A 26,117-nucleotide genomic window follows, 5' to 3' on the forward strand; every position below is an offset into this window, starting at 1 on the left:
GACTACAAAAGATTTACAAGGGCTAGATGTTTGCACCAATCTATTGTAGGGTAGTGTTCTGTTGTACAATGTCTGTGAGGTGGTTTACATTCATGCCTGGTACCTACCATATAGTTCTTATTAAAAACAGATTCTTCCTGTTAAGAGGTTGTTTCCGGCCCCTGCTTAAGGGTCAGGAGACCCTTCAAGGCAATATATGTGGATGTCTTACTGAAAGTGAAGGGAAAGAGTGGCCAGACACATGCTGACCAAGCCAGAAGGTGCTACAGACTGAAAAGGGACAATAGGCAAAGTGTTACTGCACTGTGTAGCTCACTGTTTGTTATATATTACTGTCACTCCTGTGTGAGCACTTTTGTGTGGGAATCAAAGATATCTGTTACAGGCTTCTCAGATTCACTGAAACTTTATATTTGTATACTGGAATATACTTGGGCTATTCTCAAGTGTATGAGAGCCTAGCACATTTGATTATAACCAAGTGGCTGATTTGTGTTGATGTGTATATCTGCCACTTCATTATTTAAAGCAACAGTTTCCCTTTTTTGGTCTCAGGGTAGCAACAGGATAGGCTTCCGATAGCCATTTAGATAGGTAGCTGTCCTGTAGCATTGATAGAATACAGTCAGGTTAGAGACCAAAAGATAGGCCTGATTTGCCTTGCAGGTGGCGTGTTCCAGAAGTTTTCGCCATCGGGGTGTTCATCTGTACAAGCATTCCCCCAGGAAGCCACTGCTCCACAGATGCATCAGTGGTCGTCTTCTCAAGCCGGATTGTGTTACGCCTTGCAAGCCAGCTCATCAGGGGCCCCTGCAACTGAACTGTGCCACAGTGCCTAATTGGAGGTATTGGTGTTGAAGGCCTTTAGTTATATATGTTATATGTCAGCCAGTTATCCTCCCAGTTTGGTTAGTGATAGTGAACAATCTAGGGATAAGGCAGTGTATCTTTTAAAGCGGATGTCCGCTGAAAAAAAAAATATTAAAAGCCAGCAGCTACAAATACTGCAGCTGCTGACTTTTAATAATAGGACACTTACCTGTCCTGGAGTCCAGCGTCGTCCGCAGCAGAGGACGAGCGATCGCTTGTCACTCTGCTGCCCCCGCCATCCTCGGTGAGGGAACCAGGAAGTGAAGCGCTCCGGCTTCACTGCCCGGTTCCATACGGCGCATGCGCGAGTCACGCTATGCCTGCCGATTGGCTCCCGTTGTGTACTGGGAGCCAAGTGTTCCCAGAACACAACGGGGATGGGAGGACGGGAGGTAAAGTCATGCCCGTAGTCTGCCCGAGACTGTGTGGCTGGAAGTGGGTGCAAATACCTGTCCTTAGACAGGTATCTGCACCCCCCTGAAAGGTGTCAAATGTGACACCGGAGGGGGGGAGGGTTCCGATCAGTGGGAGTTCCACTTTAGGGTGGAGGGTGGAGCTCCGCTTTAACTAAGCTGACAGAAACGCTGAGCACATGGGTTACAGTCCGCACACTAAAAAAAGTTAAAATCATTCTCTTGTAATGTTCCTCTGCTGCAAGAAGAAGAGGGGTTTAAGGCATGGAAAGAGCACACCATGTCTGGGGGAGTGGTCTTGCTTATGGGAAGCTAAGAAGCAGCGTATCACCGAAAAGCCTGCGCTCGGCAGCCACTGAAATAATTTGCCTGTACAGAATCACACACAAAGGAGCAAGTGCAACAGACTACATGCAACAGACCACACTTTGAGCCTTACCATGAGCAGATGGTTGCTGATTACCACATGTCTCTTTTATTAACTGATTACATTTGCTCTTGTTTAGTATATCACCACGCTATAGTCACTTATGAAGTAGATTCTATGCAGACCCGTCGATTAGTTAGAGGTTTGTTACCTCATCCCCCTCTCGAACAGCTCCTTAAAATGACGTTATCTGACAAAGTACTTCCCATCCATAAGTTAATGGAAATAGTAAAGAAACAGGAAGCTGACATTCAATTTAGTATCGTAAGAAAATCAAAGCTGTCTCAAAAGAGAATTATTCCTCTGATCAGACCCAAAGAGAGAAACCTGAGCCTTACCAGCAGCAGCTTTCAAATAAATGACCAGCTGTACCACCAAGGGAGAGGGACCACCGAAAGTGTTTCAGGTGTGGTCAGACAGGTCATTTAGCTAGAATATGTCAGGAGGACATTGGGGGAACAGTGCAAAGTGTGTTGTTCCTGTACGAAAGCAGAAACCAAAGAAGGAGACATTTCAAACCAAAATCAAGAGGAAATATTATAGGGTTTAAGTTGCTTGTTAAAGTTATTGTCAATGGACATGCCACTCAAGCTTTATTTGGTACCGGTCCCAAGTTACACTTATCGATCATTCATTCTACCAGAAGAATTTAAGCAGCATACCTCTTCAATCTACTGGACAGATGGGGTTATGGGGGCTAAACTCTTATTCATACCGTGTCAATGGAAGTGATTGTAACTGTACCTGAGTTAGAGAACATGTTTATTCTCCCTATGGAGATCACAGCTCTGGTCTGCCCTGACACAGGTGATCCCCGCGAAGCCCAAGTAATACTAGGCACTAATTGCAGAGCAGTACATAGTGCTTTCCATTCATTTATTGAAGGGAATTGGGCTATTTCATCTGAATTTGATAACCTGCCATCTGATTTTAAAGAGTTCTCTTTTTAGAGTAACTGTCTGACAACTGAACGTTAACGTCTATTTAAAACCACCGTTTAAGTGATAACTTATGAGATATTCAACAGAAAGTAAAAATAAATATTTCCAAAGTGAGAGGAAATCTCTTCATAGAGAGTTGTCACTGAAAGCAGGTGCTCCCATTGTAAAAGTTACCCTCCACTTCTGTTTCATTGCAGCCATACAACTGTGGACTTTCCATAATCTTCTGTTTTCTGTCTGGTCACCAGGACCAACAGTAATGGTTAATCTTCCCAGCAGGGAACACACACATTAATAAAAATCTAATGCCGCGCACACACGATCAGTTTTCTCGTCGGTAAAACTGTCATGTTTTCTCTTGGACGAGAAAAAACGTGTATAGGCTCTCCAGCAGTTTTCCTGACGAGAAAATAGAAGAGAATCACGACTGGAAAATTTAGAACATGTTCTAAATTTTCTCGTCGCAAATTGCGGCATTTTTTTCTTGGCAGTTTTCCCATAGGGAAACACTGCTAGGAAGCCTACACACGGATGGTTTTCTCGACCAAGAAAAAACCTGTCAGGAAAACCGTCCGCGTATACACGGGGAAAAGGGACCAAGCCGATCCTCGGTTTTCCCGTCGGGTTTCTCGTCTGTGTTTTCAACGCCGAGAAACCCGATCGTATGTACGCGGCATAACTCTTCTCCACTCTATCCAAAACTAAAATGAAAAAAGTTTGTGTTATACATACACTTTAATACATGCACCGTGATGCAGCAAGTCAATGATATGAAGTACATAATGGCATAGACAGAGGAAGTATAAGACCTTTTTTCAAAGTCATGACAAAATGTTTTCTTGTGTCCTTATTCATTAAACAGTTTAAGGTGCAGTACATAATGAGATCCTCTCACCGCTTCTTTCTTTTAGGTTTGACCATTGCGTTGGATGATCAAATATGTGTAGCGGGGGCATTTTTGCCTTTTAATATAATGTTAATGTGGTACAGTATTGTTTCATGACTAATGCTATAAATTCTATAAATTGGTATTTGGCACCATCTAGTGGTTAAAATGTGAAATGGACTTCATTCATTTTGTTTTTCAAGAGCACAGTGAATTATGCAAATCACCTACCCATGAACACTTGGGACTGAAGTGCATGCTGGGAAGGAGATAAAAAAAGCCCCTGTAGTGGCCATCTTAGGTCTCTTGTCCCTGGGAAGATGGCCTGCAGCAGAGCTCTGTGTGTGTGTGTGTGTGTTCCACAGAGCTCTGGCCTATATTTTTCTGATCAAACCAGCGACTCTTGAGGAGGTAACCGAGAACTCCTGTCATCTGTGAAGCAGAACAGCGTGACAGTGTGGTCGCAGCAAACAGACTGAGATCCTGTGGAGCGGAGGCATCCATCTGCCTGGAGATTGTGTGGTGAGAGGGCTGATGCCCAGAACTTTGTACTGCTTTTCACACACCTAGACTGAGTGCAAAGTATTGCTGGGACCGGTAGTCCCACGGAACAGTTCAGTTCAATAGAGCCACATATGCATAGGCCTCAAGCCTGAATTGATTGTTTGGTGACTGCTTCTGAAGGTGCGCTTCTGGGAAGGAATGCACAGATACTTTTCACAATTTAAACTACAGTTCCATGTTGTTCTACATTGCTTATTGATCAGAAAGCCTTTTGGATTACAATCTTTGCCTCACGATAGCTAGCAGAAGTTGTATTCGTATCGCAAGGCCTTGCAGTGCTGTTATCACTTACTAGAGACTGTAAGGGGGGAATATTGAGTTCATTATACTGTGATATGTCATTCTTGCCAAATACTGTGTGCCGCATAGTGGGTTTCATAGTGTCTACATGGTGTGCTGGAAGTAGGAAGGTGCTCAGTGCTGAGGTTGTTGCCTGAACATTAGTCCCACTTGGAGACACCCCTGCTGAAGCAATACAGGTGGCTCTCAGGCGATTGTCATTTACAACCTCTTGTCTCATTGTTGTATACCAATTGTGATTCCATGTTAACGATAAAACCTGTTCTAGTAAAGTTACTTTTTGCTTTAACGTAATCTGTTGTGAGGCTTGTTAATTCTCCAAGCAGGTGTAACAGTGTATGCCCGGGTGACAACACAGGTAAAGTGAATATAATCTGTGTCTATTGTAAGGGGTTAGCTCGGTAGCGGGGTGTGTGATCCCCTGGATGGGTTCACTACACACTGAATTTATACAGACAGGCAGTCGAAGACGGTTGAAAACAAAGATTTTGGTTTATTCTTCCATCTTACTGGAAACAAGTGCAAGCATCCAAAACAGCATAAACAAAATCAAACATAAAATAAACCCTGGCCACTTGGGGCGTCTATCTTCACCACACAGGAGCCTATCTAATGAAGTCTGGCACAGCCTAGTGCTAGGCAGACACTGCTGGTCATACAGCAGAAAAACAATAGTCTTTTGATTTTTATCACACAGAAAAATTAATCCTCTCCTCACCTCCTCAGAAGACTTTCAGTACTGCTCTCTTGCACTCAGAAAGACTCAGGATGCAGCAAATTCAGTGGTAATCCTCTGTACTACTTATAGAGGCCTTAATTGCCTCATTCTGAACCGCTGGAGTCTTTCAACGGCCTTTAGCCTTTCCTGGCTACATATGCCTAATAACAATTGGTGCATTGTCTAAACAAGGCAGAAATGTATGTCCAGTCTGTGACAACACCCACAGATTTACCTGACTTCCTGCCACACTATGTACCTGTCATTTATTATTGAGCTTTACATCAGCACTGCACCACAGCTGTGTCAAGGGGAGTGAGACCAAATTATTGGGGGGGGGTGTTAAAGCAGAGTACAGGCCCAATCAATTACCAGCGGCTCCTTCGGGGGTAGCGCTACATATGATTCTTACAATTGGTCCCACTGTTTAAATAAAAATTTACAGTTCAGACAGAATTTTCAGCATTGCTATGTTAACCCCAGTTTGACGCTTCTGGATGTGTTGCTTCCATTCTGTGCTCTGCTGCTCTTGATTGTAACCCCTGTCACTACATCAGAAGAATGTGTCCATGGTTCTCAGCACAACCATTTGGAATTGAGCTTACCACTGATTAGTGCTGCTGGAAATCAAGCGGTATTAAACCCAAAAGTAAACATTTACAGTGCCTTGAAAGATTATTCAAATGTTTTACATTTTATCATGTTACAACCAAAAAAGTAAATGTATTTTATTGGGATTTTATGTGATAGATCAACACAAAGTGGCACATAATCGTGAAGTGGAAGTAAAATGATAAATGGTTTTCAATTTTTTTTTTTTTTTTACAAATAAATATGTGAAAAGTGTGGCTTGCTATTGTATTCCGCCCCCCTGAGTCAATACTTTTTATAACCAACTTTCACTGCAATTACACCTGCAAGTCTTTTTGGGGATGTCTCTACCAGCGTTGTACATCTAGAGAGTGCCATTTTTGCCCTTTCTTTGCAAAGTAGCTCAAGCTCTGTAAGATTGGACGCAGAGCATCTGTGAACAGCAATTTCACAAGTCTTGCCACAGATTCTCAATTGGATTTCGGTCTGGTCTTTGGCTGGGCCATTCTAACACATGAATATGTTGTGATCTAAACCATTCCATTGTAGCTCTGGCTGTAAGTTTAGGGTCGTTGCCCTGCTTGAAGGTGAACCCCCGTAAGCTGCAATATAACACATTTTTGATTTTGGCTTAAGCTTCCACAAAGCTGTACTGGGAACTGAAGACACATGCTTTTGACATAGCAGCCACAAATTATTTTTCAGGCCAAACCAGTGAGAGTGCCATGAACATGCCTGTACAATACAGTGATCATGTGGGATTCTGATGCAGTATCAAAAGAGTGTTAATTATATGGCTCCTGGGGCTGATGCTGCTGATATAAGATATGATCTTATTCAACAGAGGTACTATCCACCTTTTTCTCCTGAGAAACACAATAGAATAATAAGTTGGCAACTGAGTAGAGAGTAGTGGAAATATATTTAAGGAATCTGGAACAATATGCATTACATTTAAAGCGTAACTCCACAACATTTCCCTCTGGGGGATCTATGTACATTGCAAGGATTATAACAACCTTTGTTGCAGATTCCTATCTTGTGTTATTCTGAAGGAATCCCTGCATGTTCCTCTCTGCCTCTGTAATGAGTGGGTGTCTAATGGGAGTGGTTTCATAATTAGCTATCAGGTGTGCACCTGCACAGTACTAATGACGAAATCTGCTGGGCCTGCATCCCTTTAGACGTGTTCCTACAGGGAGTACTGTATCTCACCAAAAATGAAATTTTTGTTGCAGGGGATGCCTTAAATCTGACTTGTATCTTAGTGTAGACTTCTGGGAAAATCAGTGAGTCAATCACACAAGCATGAAATTATGTTTCTAGGGAGTGGTCAGTACACACTCTGTGGGCCATATTCTGAGTAAGGATACGATGGAGTATCTCAGGATACTCCATCGTATCTCTCTTTTTTGGCCCGTGTATCAATGCGACTGATTCTTAGAATCATTTTCGCATAGATACACTTAAGATCCGCCATGTGTAAGTCACTTACACTGTTGGATCTTAAATGTAATTACTCCGCCCGCCGCTAGATGGCGTTTACGTTCAGGTCTCATTTGTTTATGCAAATGAGCCTGATACGCCGATTCCCGAACAAATTTGCGTCACGTAACCGTCGCTAACGTCGTTTGCGTAAGCGTAAACTTACCTCTGCTATATGAGGGGTAAGTTTACACAAGTCCAACGTAGGCCATGTTAAGTATGGCGTCCGCGTCGTGTTTTTCCGTCGGCTACATCGTTTCCCTAAGTCGTTCTTGAATACGACTTTACATCAATGACGCACACGTCGGCGTCATTGACGTTTTACGCTGAGAACTGGAGCATGCGCACTGGGCTATTTTAAGCCCGGCGCATGCGCAGTTCGTTAGAATCGGGGGCACGCTTAATTTAAATAGAAGCCACCCCCTTGGAGATACGCGTGGCTACGCCGGGCCATTTACACTCCGCCGCCCCAAACTACGGAGCAAGTGTTTGGGGAATACAGCACTTGCTCCTGTAGGTTGGGGCGGCGGAGTGTAAATGGCTTACGCGCCGCCCGCGGGAAATCTAGGAGAATATGGCCCTGTGTACAGAACAGCTCCAGGTAGCCATATTGCATTGCATTCTAAGAAAATGACAATGGCTGCAGATTGAAAAGAAAAGGTAATTTTTAATAATATTCACTTACATGTACTTGAATGTAAAGATGAGTCCAATAAACAGAGACAACAATTAGTTATTTTTTTAATTACTGTATAAGGCTTGGTTCACGTTGATGTGACCAAAAAGTCGCGTCAATTACGGTGAGACTTTGCCAGGTAGAGACAATAAAAAATTCAAATCAAGAAGTGTCTGGCACCCATTATTCTACCTTAACTTGCACCCACCATGCCTCATAACCCACTTTACACAGAAGGATGTCCCTAACTCTGGAGGTCACCATTAGGCCTGGAGTGACCCGGGACTTGGCTACACACATATACAGTATAGATTAGATTGCACTATAATATTGAACTATAAGAGATCTGAAGCACAGGATAAGTGATTGTATTTCAGAAGAAGCTCATGCCAACCCCTCTAATCATTGTGGATTGACATTTGTAACTAAAGGCCTTCAACACCAATACCTCCAATTAGGCACTGTGGCACAACTCAGCTGCCCCTGATGATCTTGCTTGCGAGGTGTAACACAATCAAACTTGAGAGGATGAATGCTGATACATCTGTGGATCGGTGGCTTCCTGGGGACGCTTGTACAGATGAACACCCCAATAGCGAAGAAGTCTGGAACACGCCAACTGCAAGGAAAATCAGGCATATCAAACCTATCTATTGGTCCATAACCTCCCTAGCTATCAATGCTACTGGACCGCTACCTATCTAATCAGGATCGGAAGCCTATCCTGTGGCTGCCCTGAGCTGTTTACCATTCCCTAGGCTAATACTAGCTAGGAACCCCCCCAGACCAAAAATGGACACCGTTGCTTTAAATAATGAAGTGGCAGATATATACTTCAACACAAACCAGCCACTTGATGGTTTGGGCTTTTTTTCTCGGAAAGTCCAGCCGTATGTAGCCTCCATCTGACTTTTTTCTCGGAAGTCCGATAGGCCTTAGATAGAGAACCTGTTCTCTTTCTTTCCGTCGGACATTCAACTGACTCACGGCGGACTTTTGCACGGTCAAAAGTCGGACCGTGCGTACGAGGCATTATTTTACTTAACTTCTTCAACATCTCTGGATCTTTAGCACTCACTGCTCTATACCAAGGTCCAATAACAGGGTCAGACTTCTAACTTTTAATCATTCTCTGGGGGGGCTGTGGAGCATCTTTCAAATGACCCCAGTGCAGCAGTGTAGGCGAACATATCAGGGACAGCTTCTGAACCACCACCAATGCAGTCCACAAGCCGTATCTCAGAAAAGGCTACTTTATCTTCAACAACTGCAGCTGTAGCAGACAGGGCCCCAACACCAGGGCCAGCTACCTTTTCCCAGACATTGTCTTTAGATATAGGGGCCAACCCTGGGCGTCTTGATAGGCCATCTTCTCCAATGTTCTTTGGGCCCAGTTTGTACTTGTTTGGTCAGAGACATTCACACCAGTGGCCTGCTGGAGGTAATTTTGTAGGACTCTGGCAGTGATCATCCTGTTTCTTCTTGCACCGGTCCTGCTGATGGATTAAGGACGTTCTACGGCCCTGTCCAGCTCTCCTAGAGTAACTGCCTGTCTCCTGGAATCTTCTCCATTATTCTTGAGACTGTGCTGGAAGACACAGCAAACCAGTCAGTGACCTCCTTCTAAAAAAATATTCCTGTTTTGGAGGTTGTCTCATTGTTGCCCACCTAGTGCACCTGTTGTTCATTTCATGAACACCAAAGCTGCTGAAACTGATTAACGTCCCCCTCTGTATACACCCCTCCCCCCTCTGCTACTTAACTGACCAGATCAATATCCCAGGATTTTAATTGACTCAATGCTATAGTCTGATTAAAAAATGTTCCTTAAATTTATATATATATATATATTTATATATATATATATATATATATATGTATATATGTATATATGTGTAATATATATATATATATATATATATATATATAAAATATATTATATATATATATATATATATATATATATATATATATATATATATATATATATATATATATATATATATATATATATATAAATATATTTTATATATATATATATATATATATATATATATATATATATATATATATATATATATATTATACATGTTGATTCTTTCTGAGATATATGTCTTTTTTATTTTTAAATCCTTAGTAACATTTAGCACGTAATCTGTACAATTTCAAATAATATATAAACATTCTTTTTTACAGCATTATATTTTGGCTTTTGGAGGAATAATAGCAATCCCATTAATCCTGGCAGAGCCTCTGTGTGTTAAAAATGACAATGCAGTGAAAAGCCAGCTGATAAGCACCATATTTTTTGTGTCTGGCATATGCACACTTCTTCAAACAACAGTAGGAACAAGGTAATTATACCAGACAACAAGGATGGTTATGATATATATGAAGTATACACAGTAGACCTCCAACAAAACTGCAGTACATGTTGGTGGTCTCTTGATAATACACTTGATCTGCCAACCCCCCCCCACTTGTCCTCTACATGCAAGTCTGTATGTGGAAACTTGTTAATGGAGGGTGTGACTATTACTCAAACAGCACTTTCACTAAGAGAAAAGGGTATTTTAAGGCATTTCCATGTAAAATACAATCCCAAACTGTAACTTGTGGGGGTACACGATTCTAAAAATATAAAAAAAAGCTTTAGTGCTGTCCCTGGAGGGGGGATTGCTAGTTGAATGGGTGCGTCTTATTGGACAGAAAGATGGGATTTTAGCAAAATTAACGTACCTCAACTTAATTCTAAAAAGGGTTGAGCTGAAGGAGATTATGGAACAAGAAGCGAGGAGAAACCTAAATAGCATTGCCAGAGAGAGGTATCTATGGGGTAACAAATCCAGTAAGCACCTTGCTAAAATGGCCCAAAAAAAGAAAACTAGGAATTATATTGAAAAAATTAAAAGGAAAGACGGGGACTTGGTCTATTCAACAGAGGACATTGCAGATACCTTTAAAAATTATTACGAGGAATTATACACAATCAATCAGTCGAGGTGGCAAGCAGGAGAAAAGGAGGCTAAAACCTGCGATTTTTTCGAGAAAGCAGGACTCCCCAGAATAGAGGAGATAGAAAGATTAAATATGGACAGGCCTATAACCGAAGAAGAAATTAAAAATGCTTTGAAAAATATGGTAGGCGGAAAAAGCCCCGGCCCAGATGGGTTTTCAGTACTATATTACAACAGATTTAGCAACATCTTAATACCAAAGATATGTAAATATTTCAATGGTCTTGGGCAGTGTTGTAAGTAACGGCGTTTACATAAACGCCGTTACGTAACGATTGCCCGCCAAAGGGTAACTAGTAATCTACCTGATTACTTTTACCCCAGCGGGAGCGCCGTTGCCGTTACATTTTCTCCATTACCACGTTACATCCGGGGTCATGTCTGTTCTAATTCCCCTCACCTCAGGGCCGGCGGGATGGCTGTGATGTTGCATTGACGGTTGTGATTGGGTGGGTGAGTGACTGACTGTGTCTGTCATCATCATCATCATCACATGCATTGATGTCAGATTGGTCGCCGGCGGGCATGTGACTCTCAGTGTGGGTGGCGCTGGCACTGCCAGCATCACCCACACTGAGAGTCACATGCCCGCCCGCGACCAATCATTAACTTCTTTGACATCAATGCATGTGAATGTGATGATGAGTTGACAGACAGTCACCCACCCAATCACAGTGGCAGTGGCTTTGCTTGGTGATGGGCCCCTGGAGTCTCCCGAGTCCCGCCTGCGGCCGAATGGCGACAGTGAGATGGGAGTGGGACAACCCGGATGCGAACGGATGGAACAGCGGCGTTGGAGCCCGCCGAGGAGATCGTCAACATGACAGTCGGGGATGGAGAGGCTGAGGCACACAGGTACGCCTGCACAGTACACGGGACACTCTTCCGGACCGCTCCACATGCCCAGGCAGGCCCAGCATCATCACACTCCACCTGCCCAGGCAGCAATACTGTACAATATAGATTCAGTGTGCAGTGTGAGTGACACACTGAATCTATATTGTACAGTATTGCTGCCTGGGCAGGTGGAGTGTGATGATGATGATATTAATAATTGTACATAGTATTGCATTTGCTGGGCCTGCCATATACTGTACTGTACACTATACTGTATAACTGCACTATAAAATTCTACAAATAATGCATATTTTAAAATGTTATCAGTAATAACTTATTAGTAATAACATTTTAAAATATGCATTATTTGTAAAGGAATTTTGTAGTGCAGTTATACAGTATAGTACAGTACAGTATATGGCAGGCCCAGCAAATGCAATACTGTGTACAATTATTAATATCATCATCATCACACTCCACCTGCCCAGGCAGCAATACTGTACAATATAGATTCAGTGTGCACTGCAGCAGTGTCAATCACACTGCACACTGAATATATATTGTACAGTATTGCTGCCTGGGCAGCTGGAGTGTGATGATGATATTAATAATTGTACACAGTTCGAAATGTTCTAAAATACTGTATATAGTGTTTTTATTCTTCAATCAGTTAATATAAACATCTTTGATATTAAAGATGTTATAGAACGTAATTGTATTGTAGAATATAAAAAAAAAATCTCAGTTACTTTTCCGAGTAACTAGTTACTTTGCTAATAAAGTAACTGAGTCACTAACTCAATTACTTTTTCGGGCAAGTAACTTGTAATTGTAACTAGTTACTTTTTTAAAGGAAGATGAACAACACTGGTCTTGGGTCAGAGTACGAAACCAGTAAGGAAGCGCTAGCCGCCTCGGTTGCAATTATTTTAAAAGAAGGGAAGGATAGCTCACTCTGTTCAGAATATAGACCAATTTCCCTATTAAACACGGACATCAAGCTCTTTGCTAAAATTCTTGCTGAGCGTCTGAAAGGGGTCATGCACCTTCTGGTACATCCTGATCAGGTGGGGTTTATCCCTAACAGAGAGGGTAAAGACAATAGCATAAGAGCACTTCTTCTGCTTCAGAATATAAGCCAGAATGCGTCCCTGGGTCTATTCCTGTCGGTCGATGCCAAAAAAGCATTCGATAGGGTAGACTGGGGGCTCATGATGCAGACTCTCACAGTAATGGGAATAGGGAATAGGTTGACCAGATGGATCAATACACTTTACCATCATCCCTCGGCAAAAATTTAAATTAATGGAACGCTCTCAGATTCTTTCGAGATGAAGAATGGGACAAGACAGGGGTGTCCCCTGTCCCACCTTCTCTTCATCCTGTCATTAGAACCTTTGTTGGCCACCATCCGAAACGACCCGGAAATCAACGGTGTCAGGGTGGGGGAGGAGGAACACAAATTGTCGGCTTTTGCCGACGATATTTTGTTCTACCTTACCAATCCGGTAAAATCTATTCCCATGATATGATATTACAACAATACGGTTCCATTTCAAACTTTAAAATTAATTAAAAGAGATCTGCGCCTTTCCTTGGAGTAAAGAATTAAAATACCTTGGTATTAAACTCGCCAAAACGGTTCAGAAGATATACAAAATAAATTACGTGCCTCTGTTAAATGAGTTAAAAACAAATAAAAAAAACTATAAATAGACCCATTTCAAGGGTAGGACGTATAAATATGTTGAAGATGATAGTAGTACCAAAAATACTCTATAAATTCTTATTAATTCCAATTGCGCTACCCCAACAATTTTTGAGAATCCTTAACTCCCTATTAATGAACTATGTGTGGAAAAATAAAAAACATAGAATATCTCTCTCCATTCTAAAACAGGGCAAATTATTAGGGGGCCTGGCGGTGCCCGATATCAAAAATTACTACAAGGCGGCTGTTCTTTCATGGGCGGTGGAATGGGCTAGGGACAGAAAAGGTAAAAGATGGGTGCAAATTGAAAAGGCACAAGCTATTACACAATTGAGCAACACTATTTGGATTCTCGCACAATATAAAGCACTGGATCACAAAATGTATGATATGACACGGGACACTTTGAGAATGTGGGACAGGACCCAGACACTACTTGACAGGAAATTTAATTCCCCACTTATGAATTTAAAAGAAAACGCATACTTTGCACCTGGGGAGAAAAAAACTGGGGGGAACTGGATTAGGAAAGATAAAGTTCACTTAGGTGATATTATTAAAGATGGTGAGATAAGGACCTATGAAGAATTGAAAACCAGAACGGATTACTGGAATCTTGATAGGTGGCATTACTCCCAGTTGCATCACTTCGTGCAGCACCTCCCCCGCCCATTACGGACGGGGGAGGAGCTGACACCATTAGAGAAGTTATGCACATTAGAAAATTCTAAGGGCACGATCACAAAACTTTACGGGATACTTATATAGTTAGGAGCACGGGGGGAAACACCATTTGTAGAGAAATGGGAAAGGGAGCTGGAAATTTCCAGAGGGGCAAACACTTTTCAGAGGATTATGCAACTGACTCACTCTTCAGCAATAGACACACGAACAGCCGAGATAAATTATAAATGCATCTCGGGTTGGTTTATTACCCCTGATAAATCTAGTAACTTTAAAGCTGGACAGACCGCCGAGTGTTGGCGTGGATGCTCAGATAGAGGAACGATGGCACATTTTTGGTGGACTTGCCCGAAAATTCAAAACTATTGGGACACTATACTAAGCCAAATAAAAGAGATTACGGGCATAGAGATAAAGAAAGACCCCTGGGTCGTCCTTTTCCATTGTAGCCAAGAGTACATCAAAAGGTATAAGCAGTCCCTTTTACCTCACCTGCTGAATGCAGCGAAGAGGCTTATTCCAAAAAAGTGGCAGGAAATTGAAAGCCCACAGATCTGGAACTGGATAGATGCAGTGGAGGAAACCTATAGGATGGAAGAGCTTAAGGAGAGTCTTCTAGAAACAAACAGCGACTTCAAGGAAAAATGGAAAAAGTGGAAAGAGTACAAAAAAACATGGAGCTATGTTGAGAGATTGAGAGTTCCCTAGTCATTGATGCCCTGTGAATATAGTATTCCAAGGTATGAATGTACAAGCGGACCTTAAACAAAGTTAGATACCTTATCTTCCAAATAAATAACCTGCACATTACTGTCAAACTTATAAGCATCCTTTATACGGAAAGGTAGTAGATTCCTGGGAGCCACGAGGGGGAGGGGGAGGAGGGGGGGGGGAATGTCTTATATATGAGCTTTGTTTGACCTCCTTAGCCAAGGGGTAGACAATAAAGGAGTATTTGTAGATCTTATTACCCTGGTGGGAAGGCGATATATATACATACTTAAAAAAAAAAGATGTCTACAGACGAGAATTTTAAACTCTGTAAAATGACCTGAAAAGCTCCAATATTTTGCATGCAATTTGAACTCTTATATCATGGCTTATAACATCTAGGGAGATATAACAGTGTATAGCAAAGTTACGGTATATCAAATCAAGAATAGCAGATTCTTGATTTAATATAACTTTGCTATATACTGTTATATGTCCCTAGATGTTATTAGCTATGATATAAGTGTTCAAATTGCATTCAAAATATTGGAGCTTTTCGGATCATTTTACCGAGTTTAAAATCCTTGTCTGTAGACATCTTGATTATCATAATATAAGCAGACACTGGAAAAACAATTGCAAGAGCTTCCAGATTTACAGCAGATGGGATGTGTAAGCTGTATCAAACTGTAACCAGGGCACATTCATTCTGTTCAACATCAGGTCATCATCCTATCCTCCTCTTTGACTTCTCCACCCTCCCCTATAGAACCCAATCAGAGTCTGACCTTTCTTTGCTGATAACAGGATGAAAGTTTAAAGCTGGTTTGGGAAATAGAAGCAGTTTATATTTTAAACATTTTCCAAAAGAACTGTATCTCACTGTTCCGGATTGGAATTGTTGGAAGCCAATTTTCTCACTGATGTTGACAAAAAAACAAGTACTTTACTTCAAAAAGTTGTTTTTGTTCAGATGCTTACAGCAAATAAAAGGGTGATCATCAATTATTCCTCTGTGTCTTTCTACTCATCAAAGTCCTTGCAGATCAGTGACCCAACCATGCTTTTTGTTGTTCTCCAAATACTCTTACGTTACCCCACTATTGTGCACTATATCAGTTATATAAAAATGAATACTAATTAAAGGAGTTGCAAAGGTTTGTTTTTTATTTTCTAAATACAGTAGGTTACTTTAAGCTCGTACATTGTTGGTTCACTTACCTTTTCCTTCGTTTTCCCTTCTAAATGTTTTTTTTCTTGGTTTTCTTTCTGTCTGAATTCCTCACTTACTGTTCCTCCTCAGTAAGGTGTTCAGTAAGCTGTTCTAAATGACTTTCCACTGCTCGGATGATGGGGGCAAGCTTACTGAGGAGAAACAGGAAGTGAGAAATTCAAACAAAGAAAAAAAAAAATTTAGAATTGGAAGGAAAAGGTAAGTGAACCAACAATGCACTAGCTTAAAGGAATCTATTTAGAAAATAAAAAACGAACCTTTACAACCCCTTTAAATGTTAAAATCTTAGACTATATTGTATTATATATTTAGCACTACCCCCCGAAGGAGCTTCTGGTTTTATTTGGGTCTGTACTCTTGCTATCAACCCCTGAAACTGGCTCGAACCCTCCCTTGGCACAAATGGTATAGATAAGGATTGTGGAACCCACTGGTTGCTGGGGAACACAACAATATAACACCACAGTATATATATATATATATATATATATATATATATCTATCTAACTCCACCTAACAGGCAATCCTTGAACACGTGCCTTACTATAGTGGCTTGGTTGATCAGACCAAACCTTAATACGATCATTCCTCAACAGTTAGTTGATATCTTCGCTAGCATAAGTTGGTGCACAATAAGCAATTTGTAATCCAAAGGGAACAGATAAAACTGATAAAGATCGTCTGAATGATTAAGGCGTATTAGCGACACAATATTGTTGGGCAGGTGCCCGTCTCATTCAACCAGGCCTGGCCTCTCTGGAATGCTCCGTCTGCAAAATCCCGATCCTCAGCCTTTCCGCCACCGACAGTTCCCGGTCTTCCACACTGCCGAACAGACAGGTTACCAGTTGCTCTTGGACACAGACCGAACACTCTGTCAGGAATCCCCCTCTCAGGATGGGCAATCCGCACAGGCGTGTGTAGGCCCAGGCTTTTTAGGCCTAGGCTTCAGGTGACAGGCCTCAACACAGGCCTCCTACTTGCTCGAAGAGGCCGTCCCAAGATAGTGAACCAAAGACGTCCTCCTCCTTAAATTCCTTCACCCAGCAGGCTGTGAGGGGTGCAAAGTACTTTGGGATGGCACAGTTGCACTCTGGAGTCTTTCAATTAACCAGGGAAATGGAGTCTTTATCTCCCTGCACTTCAATTCACATCATCCGTTGCTGCACCAGGGTAAAACCAAACAGAAGGTGGCTATACAACAATTGGCCACTGGAGGGAGCTGAGTTCCTTCTTTATCTACGGTAGTCTTTTATCCACATCAAAAAGTGTCACCTTGCTACACATAAAGAGGTAAAGATATTACTAAAGGCAATTGTTTTTTATATAGTTTTGGATAGAAGGGAGATGGATTACAACACCTGTCAGCTTGTTTTGCTGTCTGTGCCCCTCATTAGGGAGAATCATCCTGTTTAAATCAGTAGTAAACTCAGAAACTCCTATTCAAAATTACAAAGAATTAAGTGTATTTGATTTCATAGCAATGCGCTAAATATATTGAAGCCATATTGAACGATTCTTTCTTGCATATTCTTTTTTTTTCTAAGCTCCTATTCCTTTTTTTGAAATAGTGTTTATTGAAGTTTTCACATACAAAACCAAAAGTACACAAAAACCTAAAATAAACCTCAAGCAAAACAAACCAAAAACTAAAAAAAAAAAAAAAAAAACAAGAGAAATGTGTGCTACCCCTGCAGGGGTGCCAGAGCAATATAAATAATAGGGTAATCATTACTTCCATGGGCGGAACATGGATTAACAAGGTGTGGTTGAGAAGCGTTATAACAGATAGGAAGGTATAAAGCCGTGTACACACGATCGGTTTGTCCGATCGGTGTAAAAAAATAGAACATGTTTTAAATTTTTCCTATGGATAAAAAAACGATAGGAAATTCCGATCATCTGTGTGGAACTCCATCGGAGAAAAATCCATGCATGCTCAGAATCAAGTCGATGCATGCTTGGAAGCATTGAACTTTTTCGTCTCGTCGTAGTGTTTTACGTCACCCCGTTTTGACACAGTCAGAATTTAGTCTCATAGTGTGTATGCAAGACTGATGAAAGTCAACTTCATTGGATATCCGATGAAAAAATCAATCGGATTTGATTCCATGAGAAATCCGATCATGTGTACAGGGCATAAGGCAAAATACATGCAACATTAAGCGACAGCAAGCCCTCCAAAGATGACCCTGACTTGGTTAGGGGAAGACTATCGGTGGCCGTCAAACAAAAAATCATGATGCAGCTGTGGTGGGCTTAGCCAACCACTTAGACCAAACGTAATTATATTTTGGAGGACAACCCCTAATCACATAAGTATTCTTATAGAGTGGAAGACTGCTTCTTTCAGTGGAGTTCAATAGCCTTTCTAGCATAAAAGAGAAGAAGGCCGGATATTGCTAGCTCCTTTGGAGTTACTCCTGTATTCAGGGCCGGATTTGCTCTCCCTGCCGCCCCAAGGCCAGGTTCCGCAATGCACCCCCTCCCCGCCAACCAAACTACCCCCACCCCCCAAATCAACAGAGAATGGCAACCGGATGGCAGGGGCGGCACGGTTAGTTCAAATATTTTTTGTTTCTTTTTTTTTTTACTTTTTAATCACTTTTTTATTTATTTTTATTTGTAGCTTGTCATTTACTCTTTCTTATTATTGTATAATTTTCTTATTATTTTTAATATTATTTTTCTTCTTTACTTTTTAATAAATTTTTTATTTTATTAATTTAATTATTATTTCTTAGTATTTCCCCCACACTACATTTAGTCCTGCTAGAAAGCAACTTACCGCCATTAATTGTATGTTCCAGGCGTCGGGGGACTCCATGCTGCTGTCGCCCCTTGGCACCCTGCCGCCCTGAGGCCTAACCTTGGTGGCCTTGTGGGAAATCCGAGCCTGCCTGTATTGTAACACAAAACACCTCTTCTGTTGTACCGATGTTTAGCTTGTATATGTCTGTTATATTTCAAAATAAAAACATTTTTAGATAAAAAGAGAAGGCCCACCAATGTTCTCTCTACTACAGTGAGAATTAGGAATGGGCTGGATGTTTGAGTTGAACGTAAGTTCGACTCGAACATCAGCTGTTTGTTTGTAGAACAAACGAAAACACGGGCGTTTGCTGCAAATTCGGGCGCCACTGAACGCTCCATAATGCACTACAAGATTGATGGCTGCTGACTGACCAAAGCATGCACCTGACCTGCATGCTTTGGCCAATCACAGAGCGATGTGCTATGAGAGCTATGATTGGTAGGGTGCCTTTGGCAAATCATAGCTCAGGGGCTAAGTCCAGGCCCCACACTATATAAGGCTGCTGCTTACACGATGGCCATATATAGTGAATGAATGGAGAATAAGCAGGTAGCGTAGTGTGCAGTCAGTCAGTGTATAATATATAATACAGTTCAGATTATATAGTTCAGTTAGTGTAGTATATATATAATACATTGCAGAGTATATAGTGCAGTCAGTGTAGTATATATAATACAGTTCAGAGTATATAGTGCAGTCAGTGTAGTATATATAATGCAGTGGAGAGTATATAGTGACATCAGTGTAGTATGTATAATACATTGCAGAGTATATAGTACAGTCAGTGTAGTATATATAATACAGTGGAAAATATATAGTGTAGTCAGTGTAGTATATATAATACAGGGCAAGGTATATAGTGCAGTGTGGAGTATTTAATACAGTGTATTGAAGTGGTTACGGGGAACCCTTTGACAGAATTAAAGCGAAGTTCCAGCCTTTTACTGTACCCCTAACCATTCACCCAAAAAAGTGTAAAAAAGTCATGTGATGCCAGAGGGGGGCAGGGTCATCCAGTTACGTCAGCGGGTAGCCCCGCCCTTGCCTGTATAAGAGCTGTCAAAGCGAAAAGACAGCAGATGCCGGGAGACCTCCCATGGAGGCAGAGTTTTTTAGTTTTTTCTCTTTTTCGGGTCCGTCGAGCAGCGTGATTGATGATGGATTTACATCGCAGGACACTTCCTCTTTTTTTTAATAAATTGTCAAAAACTGTCTCTTGTGGTTTTAACTTTGTGTCAATGTGTTGGTGAATTGGTAGAGGTACAATATACCCGATACCCATTTACATGGGGGGGGGGGTGGGATCTGAGGCCCCCCTTGTTAAGTTCCACCCCAATATGGGGACAAGGTGCTTTGGGGTGGGGGATCGCAGAGCCCCCCTGCCCTAAAGCACCCCCCCATGTTCAGGTCATGCGATCTGTTATGGTTAAGGAGGGGGCACATGCTCGTCCCCCCCCCCATCCTGACCTCCAGGCTGCATGCTCGGATAAGGGCCTGGTATGGATTTTGTACTGGAGGCGACCCTATGCCGTTTTGTTCGTTGATTTTTCATCTATATTGTTGGGAGCTGGCAATACAATACAGTCACGAGCAAGTTTAAATGACATAACTTTAGATTTTTCATGTTCGCGTCCCATAGACTTTAATAGGGTCTACATGTTCAATAGAACTTTTTTCCTGTTTGAGGTGTATCAATGCTATAAAAACTTTTAAAAACGGCAGTTTTTTTGAGAGCAGAGATTTTAACAATGCTTAAAGTTAAACAATAAAAGTGAAATATTGCTTTACATTTTGTACCTGGGGGGTGTCTATAGTATGCCTGTAAAATGGCGCATTTTCCCCGTGTTTAGAACAGTCTCTGCACAAAACCGAACCAAATGTGATTTTTAGGGGAACCCTGCGCCAAAATAAAAAAAAATGGCATGGGGTTCCCCCAAAAATCAATACCAGACCCTTATCCGAGCACGCAACCTGGCAGGCTGCAGGAAAAGAGGGGGGACGAGAGAGAGCGCCCCCTCCTGAACCGTACCAGGCCACATGCCCTCAACATGGGGAGGATGCTTTGGGGTCTAGGGCCTTTGGGGACAAGGGCCTCATCCCCACAACCCTTGCCCGGTGGTTGTGGGGGTCTGCGGGCGGGGGGCTTATCGGAATCTGTAAGCCCCCTTTAAGAAAAGGGACCCCAGATCCCGGCCCTCCCATACGAATTGGTAACAGGGTACATTGTACCCCTACCATTTCCCAAAAAAAGTGTAAAAAATGTTAAAAACCACAGGAGACAGCTTGGGACATGTCCTTTATTAAAAAGAAAAAAATAATTCCAGCGATGTAATCCATTCTCGAGCGGATGATACGGAGAAAAAAAATGCTGACATGATCCTGCCTCTATGGGAGGCACCCGCCGAATGACGCTCTTCCGCCGTGACAGCTCTTAAATAGCTGAGGGCTCTGATGCAACGGGGAAATGCCGCCGGGTTACCCAGTGACATGTACGGGTGACCCCGCCCCCTTTGATGCAGCGCGGGTTTCCCGTTGCATCAAAGGGAGGCGGGGTCAAATAGGCTCTCCCAGCAGGCCAAGGGACAAAAGAACCCCCTGCCGATTGGCTGAGACACCAGATCAATTCATACTCTGACCTTATGAAGCCCCTTTTATTCTAATGTCACCAGCCACCGTGCCACCTAGTGACAGAAGAGAAAAGGTGCAAAAATTCCAGAATTAGAGGGGAATCAATTGATCTTCTAACAATTAGCCAGGAAAATTACCACCTGGCAAATTAAATTTATTAGCAACCCTGCCTAAACACCAGGGTGCTACATCCTGGACTACCAGGTATCCAGGACACAGCAGGAGTTTGTGTGCTGGCAGACATTGTGGCAGCTGTCTTCCTCATGGGCATGATGGCCACTCATGAGGAAGAATGGCGGGGAGTATCAGGCTGGGACCGAGTCGAGCGGGACTTCGGTGGGGCCATGGGAGTCGATGGATTGAGCTGCTGAGTCACCGGTGTGAGCACACACCACACCTGAACGCTGGAAGCAGAGAGAGGTAGCTAGGAGGGCTAATAAACTCCACTCCTTTGGTCTCTGTTACTGTGCTCTTCACTTGTTCTTATCCTACCTATCCCAACAGTCCTTCAGTCCTTCAGTCTTTCAGTGTCACTTACATCTCTACTTCTTCCTCTCCGCTTCCTTTCCCTGTCAGGGGTTACGCATGGTTCTATTCTTGGACCTCTCCTTTTCTCAATCCACGCCACCTTCCTGAGTCAGTTGATTGCAAGCCATGGCTTTCAATATCATCTCTACGCTTATGCTACCCAAATCTATCTCTCCAACCCCCAGCTCTCCCCATCTGTCTCCTCACACATCACCAACTTACTAACAGACATATCAGCCTGGATGTCACATCACTTCCTCAAACTCAACCTATCCAAAACCAAGCTTATGATCTTTCCTCCCCCACATGTCACTTCCCCTGATTTTGCTGTCAATATAAACGGCTTAACTATCAACTTTTCCCCCAACGCCAAGGTGTAATCCTGGACTCCGAACCAACCTTTCAAAATTTTCCACCTCAAGCTCTGCAACAACTCCAAGATATACTCCTTCCTAACCATTGACACCACAAAGCTTCCACTCCACTCCCTGGTCATCTCTCGCCGTGACTACTGCAACTCCCTCCTTATTGGCTTACCTCTAAATAGGCTATCCCCACTTAAGTCCACCATGAGGCCATCCACAACCATGGCCCCCAGCTACATCACTAACCTAGTCTCAAAATACCAACCTTATTGTTCAACTTTGCTCCTTCCAAGACCTCCTGCTCTCTAACTCCCTTGTCACCTCATCCCATGCTCGCCTTCAGGACTTCTTCAGAGCCTCTTCCATCCTCTGGAATGCTCTATCCCAATCTGTCCGACTTTCTCCTACTTTGTCCACTTTCTTTCATCTCTTCAGAGAATCCTATCTGTCCCCCACCTAACAACTGTACATTTATTTTCTCCATCAGCACATCCCCCACAGTTATTCCCTTTTGTATCTATTGACCTTGCCTCTTAGATTGTGAACTCTAAGGAGCAGGGCCCTCTGATTCCTACTGTATTAAAGTGTATTGTATTTGTACTTTCTACCCTCAAGCTGTAAAGCGCTATGTAAACTGTTGACGCTATATAAATCCCATCTAATAATAATAATAATATGGGTAACTGTGGATTTAATAGCTCAGAATTGTGGTAAAAAATCAAGGTGCACAACATGTTCTGTATTTAAGAACCAAGGAATTCTTTGCAGTCTGTAATTAGAAACCAATGGGATACTTTACATTCCGTATTTGAAAATCCAGGTAGTACTACATAGTCTTTAGTTTGCAATCCAGGGGACATCACACGTTTTCTATTTGGAAAACCCAGTGGGCACCCACATCTTGTATTTAGAGATCCAATGGGCACCACGCATTCTTCACTTGAAAATTCAGGGGGCATCACACATTTTGTACTTGGAAATTGAGGAGGCAACATGTTTTGTACAGTAAAAAACTGTTAATTACCTCTGTAGAAGATGAAATCCAGATGGCACTACACATTCTGTATTTAAGGAAGCTCAAAGTGATATTTGTGTAAAGGTAGTAACACAAAGCAGTGATATATATTTTATGTGTTGAGGCTCCAAATACTTTCTGTAATTGGGGAATCACTTATTCTGTATTTAGAAACCTAAAGGGTACCACACATTCTGTACCTGGAAATCCAAGGGACACCACAAATTATATACTTGGAAACCCAGGGGGATACCTCACATTCGGTACTTGGAAATCGAGAGGACACCACACATTCTGTATTTCAGAAGGCTGTAGATGACCTCTGAGTAAAAGGAAATTCAAGTGGCACCACACATTCTCTATTTTGGGGAGCTTAATGTGATCTTTGTGCAAGAGTAACAAAAACATGAATATATTCTAAGGCAGTAAAGTGAGCATAAATATTATAGGCATGAATCTGAGTTGATGTCATTACTTTCTGTTCATTCCTCTCAATTGGGTAATAAGTAAAAACAAGGACCGACCTACAAATTTATTATAAAATAAAGTAGTATTAAATCCAAAACCAAAAAATTTATTATATTACAGCTTACCAATCATTAAATGTGGTGGCTGCATTTGTTTTCTTTTTTGGGGGGGCTTTTTCCTCTCTGTTTTCACCTGGCAATCTGGCCAGTAACACACCTTCTGTATTAGTGAGAGACAACTCTTGAGGAATTAGAACAAGAGGCACAGCAGACCACAACATTGTATGTCTAGGCGGAGTGTAGTGTTAAATGTATTAGCTGATTTAGAATCACCAACAAATTGAAGCCAAACTCAAGATCACACTTTATAAGTAGTTACAGCAAACAGTTTTTTCTTTCCTTTTTTATTTTTTTTCCTTTATCCTTTTTCCTTATCCCAAAAAGGAAAAAAAAACTGTTTGCTGTAACTACTTATAAAGTGTGATCTGGAGTTTGGCTTTAATTTGTTGGTGATTCTAAATCAGCTAATACATTTAACACTACACTCCGCCTAGACATAAAATGTTGCGGTCTGCTGTGCCTCCTGTTCTAATTCCTCATGAATGAATAAATAAATGAAAATTTAAGAAATAAAGCTCAAAAAAGGAAACAAATGCACTCATCACAATTAATCGGAATTTCCGATGGCCTAAAATCCGATGGAATATTTTGCCAGAATTCCGTTCAAGCTGTCTTGCATACACACTGTCAGACCAAATTCCGACCCTCCAAAATGCGGTGACGTAAAACACTGCGACAAGCCGAGAAAGTTCAATGCTTCTGAGCATGCGTCGACTTGATTCTGAGCATGTTCTATTTCTAAACATCGATGGAAAAAAGTCAGATGGGGCCCACACACGATAGGAATTTCTGATGAAAAAAGTCCATCTGACTTTTTTCATCGGAAATTCCGATCGTGTGTACGCGGCATTAGAATTGGTAAGCTGCAATATAATAAATATTTAATTTTGGGTTTAATACTGCTTTAATTGCCATGTTTTTTTCTTCTTGACAGGCAGTAATGGTAACAATTCAGAATAACATACTCACAATTTATGTACTGTATGTTTTATTGAAACGTCAACCCTGTTTTTATTTCTCACAGACTTCCTATTTTACAAGGTGGGACCTTCAGCCTGATCACACCCACTTTAGCAATACTATCACTGCCTCAGTGGAAGTGCCAAGAATCTGAAATGTTGTATAACGGAACTGGAAACTTTTCTGCGAATTATACAGAATCCTGGCAGTCTCGGATGAGAGAAGTATTTCCATTTTTCTCTTAAATCCTTTTAGATCCATTGTGAAACAAAGGCATTTCATTTTGTATGCCATATACTGTACATGAACTAATATGATAGTAAACATTATTTTCCTATTAATACTATCAAACATTTTTTGGGGGTACTTTCATTATTTGGGCTGCTTTTGCTGATCCTCGTGTTCGTAAAAGTTTGATGAGAGACGATTCTCGCTTTTCAGTCTTTGTGCTTTTCAGTCCGTTACAGCGTGGCGAATGTGATATCTCCATTACGAACGCTAGTTTTGCCAGAAAGAGCGCTCCCGTCTCATACTTGATTCTGAGCATGCACAGTATTCTGCCCGTCGGAAAACCATACAGACGAACGGTTTTCCCCCCAGGATTGTTTCCTGACAGGAAAAAAGAGATCCTGCCCTCTTTTTTTGTCCGGGAGTTTTCCAGTCGGAAAAACTGCGATGGAGCATACACACGGCTGGGATTCCTGCTGAAAAGCTCTCATAGCAGTTTTCCTGTCAGAAAAGCGCTTGTGTGTACGAGGCATTAGAGATGTGCTGGGTACTGGTATGAATGAACTACCATGCACATGCCAAAGAATCAAACATACATGTTTGGCGCAACTATGAGACAGATTCCCGCTGTACTGAGAAGTCTATATAGTCTTTATAACTAACGGGTTGTAAAAAATTACATTTTCAGGCTCTAGAAAAAACAACGTTTTTTTCAACCCGATCATTAAAACGGCCTTGCCTACACACGACCGGCACTATAAAGGGGAAGTTACATTTGGATGACGCCACCCTTTGGGCTGCTTTAGCTGATTTTGTGTTAGTAAAAGACGATTTGCGCTTTTCTGTCTGTTACAGCGTGATGAATGTGCTTACTCCATTACAAACGGTAGTTTTACCAGAACGAGCGCTCCCGTCTCATAACTTGC

At 41.8% G+C, this 26,117-nt stretch overlaps 1 protein-coding gene across 2 annotated transcripts in view; it reads left to right on the plus strand.

The window, feature by feature from the left end:
* Positions 1 to 26,117, plus strand: part of LOC120932057 (solute carrier family 23 member 1-like) — a 210,628-nt gene that overhangs the window by 46,334 nt on the left and 138,177 nt on the right. For both annotated transcript variants that reach the window (XM_040344158.1, XM_040344157.1), the window contains exons 3-4: positions 10,068 to 10,225; positions 25,028 to 25,187. In XM_040344158.1, the coding sequence (XP_040200092.1) occupies positions 10,068 to 10,225; positions 25,028 to 25,187 (318 nt within the window). The remainder of the gene's footprint in view (positions 1 to 10,067; positions 10,226 to 25,027; positions 25,188 to 26,117) is intronic.

This window comes from Rana temporaria, chromosome 3, assembly GCF_905171775.1.
Source record: "Rana temporaria chromosome 3, aRanTem1.1, whole genome shotgun sequence".
Taxonomy (NCBI): domain Eukaryota; kingdom Metazoa; phylum Chordata; class Amphibia; order Anura; family Ranidae; genus Rana; species Rana temporaria.